Consider the following 15,421-nt stretch of genomic DNA (forward strand, 5'->3'; position numbering starts at 1 on the left):
ATTATCTTCTTCGGCTAGGAAAGGTCTTGGGAGGGAGGAGTGGACAGTTCCCTGAGCTCTTGTTCCATCCCAGCCCAGCCTGAAGGTGACGTCCAGAGGGCAACTTACTCCTCCAGACCTCGGGACCGTTCCAGTTTCTTTTCTTTCCATTTTTCCACCAAAAGTCCTGAAAAGGGGTAAAATGCACCAGCACAGCGCCGGCACCCCGGGGTTCTTCAGATAATAATCCGATGGCGGGGATGCTTCAGGGGTCCCCTGGGGCTGAGGAAGTTGGGGCGTGGCCTGGCCTGAATAATAATAATAATAATAATGGTATTTGTTACTATGTGCTTACTATGTCTCACCGGAATGATGGTATTTGTTAAGCTCTTACTGTGTGTCAAGTGCTGTTTTAAGCACTGGAATGATGGTATTTGTTAAGCTCTTACTGTGTGTCAAGCGCTGTTCTAAGCACTGGAATGATGGTATTGTTAAGCGCTTACTATGTGTCAAGCGCTGTTCTAAGCACTAGAATGATGGTATTTGTTAAGCGCTGACTCTGTGCCAAGCACTGTTCTAAGCACTAGGATAAATACAGGATTATGATAAGGATTATGTTGCCAACTTGTACTTCCCAAGCGCTTAGTACAGTGCTCTGCACACAGTAAACGCTCAATAAATATGATTGATGATGAAATACAGAGAATTGGGTTGTCCGACGAGGGGCTCACAATCTTAATCCTCAGTTTACACCCTTTGTTGGGTAGGGACCGTCTCTATAGGTGGCCGATTTGTACTTCCCAAGCGTTTAGTCCAGTGCTCTGCACACAGTAAGCGCTCAATAAATACGATCGAATGAACGGATTTTTCCAGATGAGGGAACTGAAGGCCCACAGAAGTGAAGTGGGATGGAGGCGTGGCCTGGCCTGGAGGGGAGGGATCCGGGGGGGAGTGGTCTGGCTTGAAGGGATGGGGCCTGTCTGGGTGGGGCGGGCGGCGTGTGTGGACCATGGCTACCGTGCGGGTGGCCCTCAGGGTGCGACCACTCAGCCCAAGGTAGGTCCGGATGGGGGGAGAGCCCTCCATCCCTCCCTCCCTCCATCCCTCCTTCTCTCCTTCCATCCCTCCTTCTCTCCCTCCATCCCTCCAACCCTCCCTCCCCGGGTCAGTTCCCCACCCCCCCGGCCCGCGGAGAGGGAGGAATAATAACAATAATAATGATCATGATGGTATGACGGTCACCGATGGTAAAGAAGGTTACGATAGAATCGAGTCTACGGGGGCAATGAGGGCGCCCAGATCAGTGAGCAGCAAGTCGTGTGGAGCTGAAAAGCGGTCAGAACTCTGGAAAGCAAAGATAATAATAATGGTGATGGTATTTGTTATTAATAATAATAATGACATTTATTAAGCGCTTACTATGTGCAAAGCACTGTTCTAAGCACTGGGGGGGGGGATACTAGGTGATCAGTTCGTCCCATGGGGGGCTCACGGTTTTAATCCCCATTTTACAGATGAGGGAACTGAGGCACAGAGAAGTGAAGTGACTTGCCCAAAGTCATCCAGTTGACAATTGGCGGAGTCGGGATAATAATAATAATGATGATGGCATTTATTAAGCGCTACTATGTGCAAAGCACTGTCCCAAGCGCTGGAGAGGTTACAAGGTGATCAGGTTGTCCCACATGGGGCTCACAGTCTTAATCCCCATTTTACAGATGAGGGAACTGAGGCACAGAGAAGTTAAGTGACTTGCCCAAAGTCACACAGCTGACAATTGGCAGAGCCAGCATTTGATCCCAGGACCTCTGACTCCAAAGCCCGCGGTCTTTCCACTGAGCCACGCTGCTTCTCTAAGATGAATTTGAAATGGCAGAGTTTGGAGTAGTAATCATCATCATAATAATAGTGGTATTTGTTAAGCGCTTACTATGTGCCAAGCACCGTTCCAAGCGCTGGGATAGGTACAAGGTCATCAGGTTGACCCACGTGGGGTTCGCAGTCTCCACCCCCATTTTCCAGATGAGGGAACTGAGGCACAGGGAAGTGAAGTGACTCGCCCCAAGCACACAGCAGAGAAGCGGCGGAGCCGGGATTAGAACCCACGACCTCTGACTCCCAAGCCCGGGCTCTTTCCCCTGAGCCACGGATCGTTTGCCTAAAACAAAAATGTTTCCCCACTCCTCGAGAACTTCCAGTGGTTACCAATCCACCGCTGCAACAAACCGAAACTCCTTACTTTTTCTTTTTTTGATGATACTTGTTAAATGCCTGGAATGCCCTCCCTCCTCACAGCCACCAAGTTAGCTCTCTTCCTCCCTACAAAGCCCTACTGAGAGCTCACCTCCTCCAGGAGGCCTTCCCAGACTGAGCCCCCCCTTATCCTCTCCTCCTCCTCCCCTCCCCATCGCCCCCACTCCTTCCCTCTGCCCTATCCCCTTTCCCTCCCCACAGTGCCTGTGTATATTTGTACATATTTATTACTCTATTTTATTAATGATATGTATATATCTGTAATTCCATTTATCTATTCTGATGGTATTGACACCCGTCTACTTGCTTTGTTTTGTGGTTTGTCTCCCCCCTCTAGACTGTGAGCCCGTTGTTGGGTAGGAACTGTCTCTATCTGTTGCCAAATTGTACTTTCCAAGCGCTTAGTACAGTGCTCTGCACACAGGAAGTGCTCAATAAATACGATTGATTGAATGAATGAATGAAAGCAGCATGGCTCAGTGGAAAGAGCCCGGGCTTTGGAGTCAGAGGTCATGGGTTCCAATCCCAGCTCCGCCAATTGTCAGCTGTGTGACTTTGGGCAAGTCACTTCACTTCTCTGGGCCTCAGTTCCGTCATCTGTAAAATGGGGATTAAGACTGTGAGCCCCACATGGGACAACCTGATCACCTTGTAACCTCCCCAGTGCTTAGAACAGTGCTTTGCACATATTAAATGCTATCAGTATCGTTATTATTATTACTATTTGGAGTCAGAGGTCATGGGTTCAAATCGCCTTAACTTCTCTGTGCTCAGTTACCTCATCTGTAAAATAGGGATTAAGCCTGTGAACCCCACATGGGACAATCTGATCACCTTGTAACCTCCCCAGCACTTAAAACAGTGCTTTGCACATAGTAAGTGCTTAATAAATGCTATTATTATTATTATCATGAAAAGTGCAATGGGTGGGTTGAGAGTGCATAAGTGAGAAGCAGTGTGGCTCAGTGGAAAGAGCATGGGCTTTGGAGTCAGAGGTCATGTGTTCAAATCCCGTCTCTGCCACTTGTCAGCTGTGTGACTTGGGGCAAGTCACTTCACTTCTCTGTGCCTCAGTTACCTCATCTGAAAAATGGGGATTAAGACTGTGAGCCCCACATGGGACAACCTGATCACCTTGTAACCTTCCCAACGCTTAAAATAGTGCCTTGCACATAGTAAGTGCTTAATAAATGCCATTATTATTATTATTATTATTATTATTATTATTATTATTATTGTAAGTGTTGAGGTGGAAGTTTTCTCTGGTTAAAGTCTCCTGTAGGAAGTCAGATATCAGGAGGGCTTTGAAGATGGGGAGAACCATAGTCTGGTGAATTTGGAGGGGAAGAGAGTTTCAGGCAGGTGGAAGGGCATGATGAAGAGATCAAAGGCAGAAAAGTGGAGAATAAGGCAAAGCGAGAGGATGAATTTGGAAAGGACAAATAATGTAAACCGGAATTGTAGGAAAAGAGTAGATAAGACGGAAGGAACTGGTGAACTGCCTTAAGCCAATGGATAGAAGTTTCTGCATTGCATGGATGGGAATGGGTAACTATTGAAGGTGTTTGAAGAGATGAGACATGCATAATGATATTTTAGAAAATGATGTGGACAGCAGAATGAAATTTTGACAAGGGAGGGGAGAGGCCTGAGGCAGGGAGGCCAGTGAGGAAGTTGATAGAATAATCTAACCAGATTATGACAAGGTCAAAGACTATGGGGGCAGCTTTGTGAATTGAGAGGAAGAGTCATTTTCTGAAATACTGTGGAGGAAAAATTGACAGTATTTAGTGGCAAACTGAATATGAGAATTGAGAAAGGAATTAATCATAGTATCAAGGTTGAGGGGCCCTGGAGGCAGGGAGGCTAGTGGTGTTTTTAATTGTGATGAAAATGTTAAGTGGATGAGTGGATTTGGAAGGGTAGATGAGTTCAGTTTCAGGCATATTAAGTTTAAGATGATGAAGAGACATATTCATTCATTCAATCATGTTTATTGAGCGCTTATTGTGTGCAAAGCACTGTACTAAGTGCTTGAGAGAGTACACTACCACAACAGACACATTCCCTGCCCACAATGAGCTCAGTCGTCTAGAGTGGGAAACAAACAGTAAATAAATAAATTGGAAGCACAAATACACCCTTCTATCTCTATAACTGAGTCATTTCTGATTCATGGCAACTCCAAAGATATATTTTCTCCATAATGTCCTATCTTCTGCCATAACCTTGGTAATGATTCTTCTGTTATCATTGCTATGGATTCTATCCATCTAGCCACTTGTCTCCCTCTTCTCCTTTTTCCCTGGACTTTTCCTAGCATTAGTGTCTCCAGAAAATTAGTCCTCTCAATCATGTGTCCAAAATGTGCTAATTTAAGTAGAGTCATTTGGCCTTCCAAAGACCACTTTGGCTTAATTTGCTCCAAAATCCATTAGTTTCTTTTTCGGGCAGTCTGTCATATTCACAAAAACCCTTTCCAACACCACATTTCAAAAGAGTCAATGTTCTTTTTATCCTGCTTTTTCACTGTCCGGCTTTCGGATCCATACATTGTCCCTGGAAACTCCATAGAATGGACCATTTGTATTTTCGTGGCAATTGTTAAATCAGCACGCTTCATGATGTTTTCCCAGCTCTTCATAGCAAATCTTCCTAACATTAGTTTTTGGCATACTTCTTGACTACTAGTTCCGTTATTATTTATTATCAGTTCCAGGAGAGGAAAAATGGTCAACTATTTCAATCTTCTCTCCATTCGCTATGTATTGAAATTTCCAGTGGTCGTGATCTTTTTGCTCTGCTCCTTCACTCTGAATAATAAGCCCTTCAAATCATCTTCACTCTCTGCTAGTAGACTACTATCACTGGCTTCCCGAAGGTCGTTTGTATTCCTTCCTCCAAGCTTTACTCCTCATTCAGTGCTTAAAACAGTGCTTCGCACATAGTAAGCGCTAACAAATACCATCATTATTATTTGTCTTCATCCAGTCCGGCTTCTCTCATTCTGTATGCGGCATAACGGATGAGCAGGTTAGGCGAGAAGATACATGAGATTGATAGGAAGTAGCATGGTGTAGAGGATAATGCACAGATGTGGGAGTCAAAAGGTCATGGGTTCTAATCCCAGCTCTGCCACTTAAATAATAATGATGGTCACACAGTTGACGAGTCACTTAGAGAAGCAGTGTGGCTCAGTGGAAAGAGCACGGGCTTTGGAGTCAGTGGTCATGTGTTCAAACCCCGACTCCACCGCTTGCCAACTGTGTGACTTTGGGCAAGTCACTTCTCTTCTCTGGGCTTCAGTTACCTCATCTGGAAAATGGGGATTGACTTTGAGCCCCCATGGGACAACCTGATCACCTTGTATCCCCCCCACCCAGCGCTCTGCACATAGTAAGTGCTTAATAAATGCTATATTATTATTATTATTAAGTGGTGGAGCCAGGATTAGAGCCCATGACCTCTGACTCCCAAGCCTGGGCTCTTTCCACTGAGTCACGCTGCTTCACTTGTCTGCTGTGTGATCTTGGGCAAGTCCCTTTACTTCTCTGTGCCTCAGTTACCTCACCTGTAAAATGGGGGTTGAGACTGTGAGCCCCATGTGGGACGGGGACTGTATCCACCCTGATTTGCTTGTATCCACCCCTGCGCTTAATACAGTGTCTGGCATACAGTAAGCACTTAACAAATGCTGCAATTATTATTATAAAAGCTGCAAGCAAACTAACACCCCTAGGTGTGCCTAATTACTTAACTGCCTCATAACAAGGAACTCAAGTGCTCCTTCACCTTGCTGCTCCAGGCAAGCCCACCACAACATATCTTCTTTCCTTAGTCCATCCGGTGAGAATAATAAAAATAAAATCGTTTTTATTGAGCACTTACCGTGTGCAGGGTACTTTATTAAGTGCTTGGGAGAGTACAGTACGACATTAATTCATTCAATCGTATTTCTTGAGTGTTTACTGTGTGCTGAGCACCATACTAAGCACTTGGGAGAGTACAGTACACAAAAAATAGAAATGTTTCCCACCCACAACCACAACCACAACCAACCAGCTGGCTCCATAGCTTCCTCAGTCCTGGCCTCCAGGAAACTCCGTATAATAATAATAATAATAATGATGGTATTTGTTAAGCGCTTACTATGTGTAAAGCATTGTTCTAATTGCTGGGGGTGATCAGGTTGTCCCACGTGGGGTTCACAGCCTTAATCCCCATTTTACAGATGAGGTAACTGAGGCTCAGAGAAGCTAAGTGACTTGCTCAATGTCACACAGCAGAAATGTGGCGGAGCCGGGATTCGAACCCACGACCTCTGACTCCAAAGCCTGGGCTCTTTCCACTGAGCCACACTGGGTAGATGACAACCTGGCACTGTTTTGTGAGCTGAGTCTGCTGGGTGCCTGCCACCTGGAAACAGTCCCTGCCATGGATTGACCAGGCTCCGTCCCCCTCCAAAAAGAAAAAAACAATCACTTCTGCCACTCCTGTCTGCGCACTGGATCAGGGGTGTCCGGGCTGGGCTGGGGGGAGACCAGAAGCATAGCTTGCACCCCTGGGCAGGCGAGTCCTCTCTCCCTTCACCCTTGGCTCCATCTCCCATCAGTACTACCCCAAACCCACCATCGTTATTATCATCAATGGTATTTATTGACCGCTTACTATTTGCAGAACAATCCTCATTGCTCCCAGGTCTAAACTCTCCCTGCACCAGAAAGGTCTACCCGTGTTCTAACTTCAGCCCCGCCTTTGGCACCTAATGCCCCTTTCCCCCTGCTCTGCCCCTGTGGAGATAGGAGGAGAAGCGTGCTCCCTCCTGCCAGGTAGAAAGAGCACGGCCCGGGAGTCAGAAGGTTATGAGTTCTAATCCCAGCCCTGCCACTTGTCTGTTCCTTGTGTGACCTTGTGTGTCTACCTCATCAATGGAATGGGGATTGAGAATGTGAGCCCCACATGGGACGGGGACTGTATCCAACTCTGTATCCAACTTGTACTTACCATGCGCTTAGTACAGTGCTCTGCACACAGTAAGCGTTCAATAAATATGATTGAATGAATGAACTCTGTTTGCTCATATAATAATAATAATAATAATGGCATTTATTAAGCACTTGCTATGTGCAAAGCACTGTTCTAAGCACTGGGGGGATACAAGGTGATCAGGTTGTCCCATGTGGGGCTCACAGTCTTAATCCCCATTTTACAGATGAGGTAACTGAGGCCCAGAGAAGTGAAGTGACTTGCCTGAAGTCACACAGCTGACAAGTGGTGGAGCCGGGATTTGAACCCATGACCTCTGATTCCAAAGCCTGAGCTCTTTCCACTGAGCCACGCTGCTTCTCATATCCACCCCAGTGCTTAGTACAGTGCCTGGTACATAGTAAGCACTTAATAAATACTATTATTATTATTATTTGTGGGGGGGAAACAAACATAAATACAAATGAATAAATTACAGGTATGTACACATCACCAAATCCTGTCGGTTCAACCTTCACACAACATACATAGTGGCTAGAGCATGGTTCTGGGAGTCGTGGGTTCAGATCCCAGCTCTGCTGCTTGTCTGCTGTGTGACCTTGAACAAGTCACTCAACTTCTTTATACCTCAGTTCCCTCATCTGCAAAATGGGGATTAAGACTGGGAGCCCCAGGTGGGATAGGGACTGTGTCCAACTAGATTACTTTGTATCTACCCAGTGCTTAGAAAAGTGTCTGGCACACAGGAAGCGCTTAACAAATGCCATTTTTTAAAAAAATCGCTAAACTCTCCCCTTTCCTCACATATTTACTATTCTATTTATTTTATTTTGTTAATATGTTTTGTTTTGTTGTCTGTCTTCCCCTTCTAGACTGTGAGCCCGCTGTTGGGTAGGGACCATCTGTATATGTTGTTAACTTGTACTTCCCAAGCGCTTAGTACAGTGCTCTGCATACAGTAAGCGCTCAATAAATGTGATTGATTGAATGAATCCAAACTGCTACCTCGTTAATCCAAGCATTTATCCTCTCCCACCTGGATTGCTGTATCACCCCCTTGCTGACCTTCCTGCCTCCTGTCTCTCCCCATTTCAGTCTATACTTCATTCAGTTATTTATTCATTCATTCATTCGTTAAGTGCCTTAGTCCCCGGGCACCCCTGTTTCCCACCAGTGGCCCAGGCTGCCTTGTCCCCCCTCGGCTCGGCGATGGCCACAGATGCTCTGGTTTGAGGGAGCTGGAAATCCTCCAGTCTAAGGGAGCCAGAGACCCTCGGCGGCAGCGATCTGATTTCCAGGCCCAGGCTTAGCCACTACGCCATGCTGTATCTCAGCGCTTGGAAGAGTACAACACAACAATAGGCACATTCCCCCCACGGTCACCTAAGCGCAAGGAGAAACGGAGGAGGTGGGCTTCGGGGGAGCCAGGGAATAGCTCTGCAGGAGCCAGTGACCTTCAGAGACCTGGTTGGGTGAGTCTCCGTGGACATATTATGAAGCCATGAGGAAATGCAAGATTACAGAAGAGGTGAGAGATCAAGGTTAGAGAGGTAAATTTAAGGATCATCTTTGGTGGTGGCAGCCACAACCCCGAGAGCGTAAGGTGAAAAGGGTATCCAGGGCAGGGTCTAGAGGAAAACCTACAATTTTGGGTGAGAGGTGGAAGAGGAGCCAGTAAAAGCTACTGAGAGAAAGTGGCCAGAGAGGTAGGAGAGTGTATTGATTGCTCCCTTAATAAGTGAATGAAAGCTATGGGCTGCTAACATAGTTAACCACAGCCACCAGTGCATTAATAATAATAATAATGGCATCTATTAAGCCCTTACTATGTGCAAAGCACTGTTCTAAGCGCTGGGGAGGATACAAGGTGATCAGGTTGTCCCACGTGGGGCTCACAGTCTTCACCCCCAATTTACAGATGAGGTAACTGAGGCCCAGAGAAGTAAAGTGACTTTTCCAAAGTCACTCAGCTGACAAGTGGCAGAGCCGGAATTTGAACCCATGACCTCTGACTCCAAAGCCTGGGCTCTTTCCACTGAGCCACGCTACACTCAGTTGGTGCTCATGTTGGACACTAAAACCTGAGAGGCAAAATGGCCTATTGAAAGACCACGAGTCTGCAAGTCAGAGTCTAGTCCTGACTCCACCATTTGTCTGCTGTGTGATCTTGGGCAAGTCACTTCATTTTTCTGTGCCTCAGTTTCCTCACCTGTAAAATGGGGATTAAATCCTACACCACCCTACTTTAGACTGGGAGCCTCCTTATGGGACAGGGCCAGTGTCCAACCTGAATATCTTCCATCTACCCCAGCGCTTGGTACGGTGCAAAAATCAATTCATCAATAGTACTTATGAGGCACTACTGTTGTCTGAGAACTGTGTTAAATGTTTGGGAGAACACAGTAGAGTTAGCAGACACAATCTACAGTTTGACGGGGAAGACAGACACAAAATGGATATGTAGAAAGTTAGATAGTGTTTCCAGGAGACAGGAGTGCTGCACTGTGTTACGGGCAGCCGAGAGGTCAAAGAGGATTCTCACTCCCTTTGCTCTCCCGCCCACTCCGCACCCCACAGAACATATGTATATGTATAGATGTATAATTCTATTTATTTATATTGATGCCTGTATAATTGTTTTGATGTGTACATATCTATAATTTTATTTATTTATATTGATGCCTATTTACTTGTTTTAATGTCTGCCTCCCCCCTCCTAGACTGTAAGCCCTGTGTGGGCAGGGATTGCCTCTATTCCTGAATTGTACTTTCCAAGCGCTTAGTACAGTGTTCTGCACACAGTAAGCGCTCAATAAATATGATTGAATGAATAAATGAATGAATAGAGTCCATTAGATATGGCATGGTCATTGTTGACCTGGGCGAGGGCAGTCTCAGTGGAATGAAGGGCATGGAAACTGGATCCTAATGGGTCAACAATAATAATCATTATTGTTAGGGAACTCTTTAAGCACTTACTATGGGTCAAACATTGTTCTAAGCACTGAAGTGGATACAAGATAATCACGGTGGACACAATCCCTGTACCATATGGGGCTCACAGTCCAAGCTGGAAGGTGAACGATTTAATCTCCATTTTACGAATGAGAAAATGGAGACCCGGATAAATTAAATGACTAATCCAGGTTCACTCAGCAGACCAGTGGCAGAGCCGGGATTAGGACCAAAATCCTCTGATTCCCAGGCCCATGTTCTTTCCAGTAGATCATGCTGCTTTCCAATGAACACTCCCCCCAATGGGGACTTGAACCTTGGACGCTCAGATTTAAAATCTGATGTTGAACCGACTGAGCTATCCAGATCAAGAAGGGATTTGGAGGAGGGGAAACAGAAGCAGCAGGTGTATACCTTCTGTCCAGAAGCAAGTAGATGGGGTGATAGTTGAAGGGTACGTTGAGATCCAGAAAAACTTTTTTTAAAATTATAAATGTGAACATGTTTAAAGGCAGAGGGGAAGGAGTCATCAGAGAATGAGCAGTTAAGGATGAGGGTCAGAAAGGGAAGAGAGTGGGAGTAAGTCACATCTCCTCCAGGAAGCCTACCCCCACTGATTTCTAATCTCCCCACATCATACCTTCCAGCTGCCATTTCAGTACTTCTGCACCACTTAAACATTTTAAATACAACCCCAAAGCACTTGCGTGTATGCTTAGAACAGTGCTTCGTGCTTAGTAAGCGCTTAACAAATGCCATCATTCTTATTATTCTATACTTGCTCCTGTCTGAGGTTTGTTTTAGTGTCTGTCTCCCTCACTAGATTGTACACTATTAAATCTGTGGTATTTTCTCACCCGTGTAGTACGGTGCCCTGCATTCAGTAGATGCTCAATAAATACTATCGATTGCCCCCCTTATTAAGTGAGCAAAAGTTGCATGCTTCTGAAGTAGTTGACCAGTCCTCTAGACTATAAGCTTATTGTGGGCAGGGAACGTTACTACCAACTCTGTCGTATTGACCTCTCCCATGTGCTGTGCACACAGTAAAGGCTTAGTAAAAATGATTGTTTGATTGATTGGTTGACCATAGCCACTGTCAAATGCACCACTCAGTGGGTATTCAATAAATGCCATTATTGCTCCTACCAGTGGTCTGTTTCTACTTCATGGGAATCCAGTGCTCAGATAGTTTCTGTGCTGGTGCTGTACACAGCACTGGGCTTCTTTATGTCAGCTGCTTTTATTTTCAGCTTCCAACTTCCCTCCACTTTGGCTCCCGCTTCAGAGTCCCATGGCTGGAAGTCGAGCCTGGTCTTCCAGAGACCGGTGAAAGGAATGTAACAGTTCTGGGACAGTGTGGAGGAGATGGACAGGGGTTTTCCCCCAGAGAAAGATTGGCTTTCTCTGGGTAGACTGATGAAAGACTGGGTAAACCGATGAAAGACTGGGTAGACTGATGAAATGGCACGTATGATGTTATTTTGTCAATCTGCATGCCCAGTGTAGCACATGTTAGGTGACATGCATCTGGGTCCCTGGTATCCATGAGGGCCGTTTGTGGCTGTTCGTGTTGTAAACAATCACACTTTCCCCCCTTCAAAGCCCTACTGAAGGCTCACCTCCTCTTGGAATAAGCCCCCCATTTCCTCAGCACCCCCTCCCCTTCCCATCTTCCTGACTCACTCCCTTTACTTGTATATACACTTGTGTATATATGTGCATATCTATAATTCTGTTTATTTATATTGATGCTAATGATGCCTGTTCACTTATTTTGATCTCTGTCTCCCCCCTTCTAGACTGTAAGCCCATTGTGGGCAGCAATTGTCTCTCTTTATTGATGAATTGTACTTTCCAAGCACTGAGTATAGCACTCTGCACACAGTAAGCGCTCAATAAATACAATTGAATGAATGAACAAATGGCCATCCTGACCACCAGCCCAATCCATCTGTTGGCCACCATGGAGATGCATAACAATATGAGTAGGTGGCATATGAGCAGGTGGCAGTGCATCTCTCAGATGATTCCTCCTCCCCACATTGCAGTCAGGCCACCTCTCAACAACCTCAACACTCTTCTTAGGCTCTTATCTGTACTCTTTTAAGTACTTAGTACAGTGCTTTGCTCAGAGTAAGTAAATGTGTCTCTCCCCCAATAGATGATAAGCTCCTCAAGGGCAGGGAAACTGTTTTCTAACTCCGTACTCTCCCAAGTTTTATCACAGTGCTCTGAAAACAGTAGGCGCTCCTCCCTCAGACCTGGAACTCCCTCCTAATTTTTATCCTTTTTTTTTAGTGGTATTTTTTAGACACTTACTATGTGCCCGGCACTCTACTAAGCACTGGGGTAGATACAATCTAATCAGGTTGGACACAATCCCTGTCCCACTTAGGACTCACAGTCTTAATCCCCATTTTACAGATGAGGTAACTGAGGCACAGAGAAGTCAAATGACTTGACCGACATCACACAGCTGACAAATGATAGAAGCAGGATTAGAACCCAGGTCCTCCTGACTCCCTTGTCACATTTAGTTTAATGTCTGTCTCTCCCTGTAGACTCTAAGTTCCTTGAGGGCAGGAATTGCATCTAGCAACTGTATTATACTATACTTTCCCCAGAGCTTAGTCCAGTATTCAGTTCACAGTAAGCACTCAATAAATATTATTGATTGAATAAATATTATTGATGATAATGATGATGATGAAGTGTTTTCAGAAGGTGAGGAGGAACAGAGTCAGATCCATAGGTAAAGGGGGAAGATTTTTAAAGTAGGCAGGTTATCTTTTCAGAGATTACTGGGTAGAGTGAGAATGGTTGCAGTGTGGCTTAGTGGAAAGATCACGGGCTTGAGAGTCAGAGGTTGTGGGTTCTAATCCCTGCTCTGTCAGTTGTCAGCTGTGTCACTTTGGGCAAGTCACTTAACTTCTCTGGGCCTCAGTTACCTCATCTGTAAAATGAGGATTAAGACTGTGAGCCCCATAGGGGACAACCTGATGACCTTGTATCTACCCCAGCGCTTAGAACAGTGCTTAGCACATAGTAACAAATGCCAACATTATTATTATTATTATTATTATTATTATTTATTATTATTGTTATGGTTTTAGAGGTGGCAGTGAGTTGGGAAGGTGTGGAGGATACTTGGGGGAACTCATGCCTGTTGGTTTCAATTTTGTCAACAAAGTAGTTGGTGAAATCATCAGAGAGCAATGGAGGGGAAGGTTGGGGAGCTGGGCACTTCAATAGGAGGTAAAAGGTCTCAAATAATTAGTGGGACAATGGACTTTGGAGCCAACGAGAAAGAAGAAGTAATGTCACTGAGGGGAAGCAAGTGCAGAGATGACATATCAAAATAGCAAGGGAAGATGAAATTGAAGTGGCAGAAGTCACCCTAGTGTCTAGATTTCCTCCAGCCATGCCCTGCAGCCTGTGGAAATAATCCAGGACTGGGACTTGATGATGTGAGTGATAGAGGATCAGTGGGAAAATAAAGTTGAAGTTCATTCAATTGTATTTATTGAGCGCTTACTATGTGCAGGGCACTGTCCTAAGCGCAGTGGTGAGGGATGTCACCGACCAACCTCAAAGGGGAAGAGTCGGGACCGGTTCTGTTTTAGATTTCAAGTCAAGAATGTACGAGAAACCCCAGGTGGTATAAAAAGTTTATTGGACACAAATATTAATTTAAGTTGAGAAGCAGCATGGCACAGTGGATAGAGTGGAGGCTTGGGAGTCAGAAGGTCATGGGTTCTAATCCTGGCTCCATCACTTGTCTGCTATGACCTTGGGCAAGTCACTTCACTTTTCTGAGCCTCAGTTTCCTCATCTGTAAAAGGTGGAATAAGACTGTGAGCCCCACGTGGGACAGGGGCTGTGTATCTAACCTGATTTGCTTGTATCCACCCCAGTGCTTAGAACAGTGCCTGACACATAGTGCACTATAATTAATTTCTCCTTAACAGAGCTCTCCTGGGTGCACTCCAGTTCCTTTCCTGTCCTCCTGAGATCCTGGGAGGAAAGAGGGGGAGTCTCTTTTTGCATAAAATCCAAACAGAGTGAAACCTCTGAGCATTTGGTGTGCAAAGAGACAATGGGACAACTTAAAAACATATGACCCCTGCTTGGGCATCCAGAAGCAGCATGGCTTAGTGGAGAGAGCAGGGACTTGGGAGTCAGAGATCGTGCGTTCTAATCCTGGCTCCGCCACTTCTCAGCTGTGTGACTTTGGGCAAGTCACTTAACTTCTCTGTGCCTCAGTTCCCTCATCTGTAAAATGGGGATTAAGACTGTGAGCCCCACGTAGGACCACCTGATTACCTTGTATCTGCCCCAGTGCTTAGAACAGTGCTTGGCACATAGTAAGCGCTAAACAAATACCATCAGTATTATTTCTAGACTGTGAGCCTGTTGTTGGGTAGGGATTGTCTCTATCTGTTGCTGCATTGTACTTTCCAAGTGTTTAGTACAGTGCTATGCACGCAGTAAGAGCTCAATAAATACGATTGAATGAATGAATGAACAGGGAGCTGGTTATTTAACTTTGGCTTTGATAAGGGAAGCAGCGTGGCTTAGTGGAAAGAGCCCGGGCTTGGGAGTCAGAGGTTGTGGGTTCTAATCACGACTCCAACACTTGTCTGCTGTGTCACTTTGGGCAAGTCACTTAACTTCTCTGGGCCTCAGTTACCTCATCTGTAAAAATGGGGATTGACTGTAAGCCCCAAGTGGGACAACCTGATAAACTTGTATATCTCCCAGCGTTTAGAACGGTGCTCAGCACATAGTAAGCACTTAACAAATACTATCATTATTTATTATGTTATCATCTTACACCTGACAGTTTTCCCTTAGATGCACTGGAACTATAAGGCACGTGATTTGAAGAAAAGACCCAGCCTGAACTGAGGCCAAATGCCAGAGTCTTGGGGGATACCACTGAACTGTTGGGACTGAACTATCTTAACAATACCCCGATTTTTGTGTGCTTGTCAGAAATTCAGAATTGTGCCCATTTCACCTTATTCTGTCTCCAGGGAGTGTGCGGACGGGGGACGGATAATTATAGAAGTTGATGGCAACGTGGCCAAAGTCAGGAAATGGAAGGTAAGTTTGGTACTTATTTTCTTCTTCCCCTTTCTCACCTTGCCCCCGCCCAGGTACAGATGCCACAGGACCTCATGGTGGGAAAGAGAAGGGAGGAGCCTGAGAGAAGGAGTTTAAGCCTACCATCAACCAACTGTGG

At 45.5% G+C, this 15,421-nt stretch overlaps 1 protein-coding gene across 1 annotated transcript in view; it reads left to right on the forward strand.

Annotated features, from left to right (window-relative positions):
- The first annotated feature begins 988 nt into the window (after positions 1-988).
- The window catches only part of STARD9 (StAR related lipid transfer domain containing 9), a 108,511-nt gene continuing 94,078 nt past the window's right edge, over positions 989-15,421 (forward strand). The window contains 2 exon segments of the mRNA XM_038740893.1: positions 989-1,035; positions 15,213-15,282. Coding sequence (XP_038596821.1) covers positions 989-1,035; positions 15,213-15,282 — 117 coding nt within the window.

Source organism: Tachyglossus aculeatus (genome assembly GCF_015852505.1).
Source record: "Tachyglossus aculeatus isolate mTacAcu1 chromosome 12 unlocalized genomic scaffold, mTacAcu1.pri SUPER_6_unloc_1, whole genome shotgun sequence".
NCBI classification, from domain to species: Eukaryota; Metazoa; Chordata; class Mammalia; order Monotremata; family Tachyglossidae; genus Tachyglossus; species Tachyglossus aculeatus.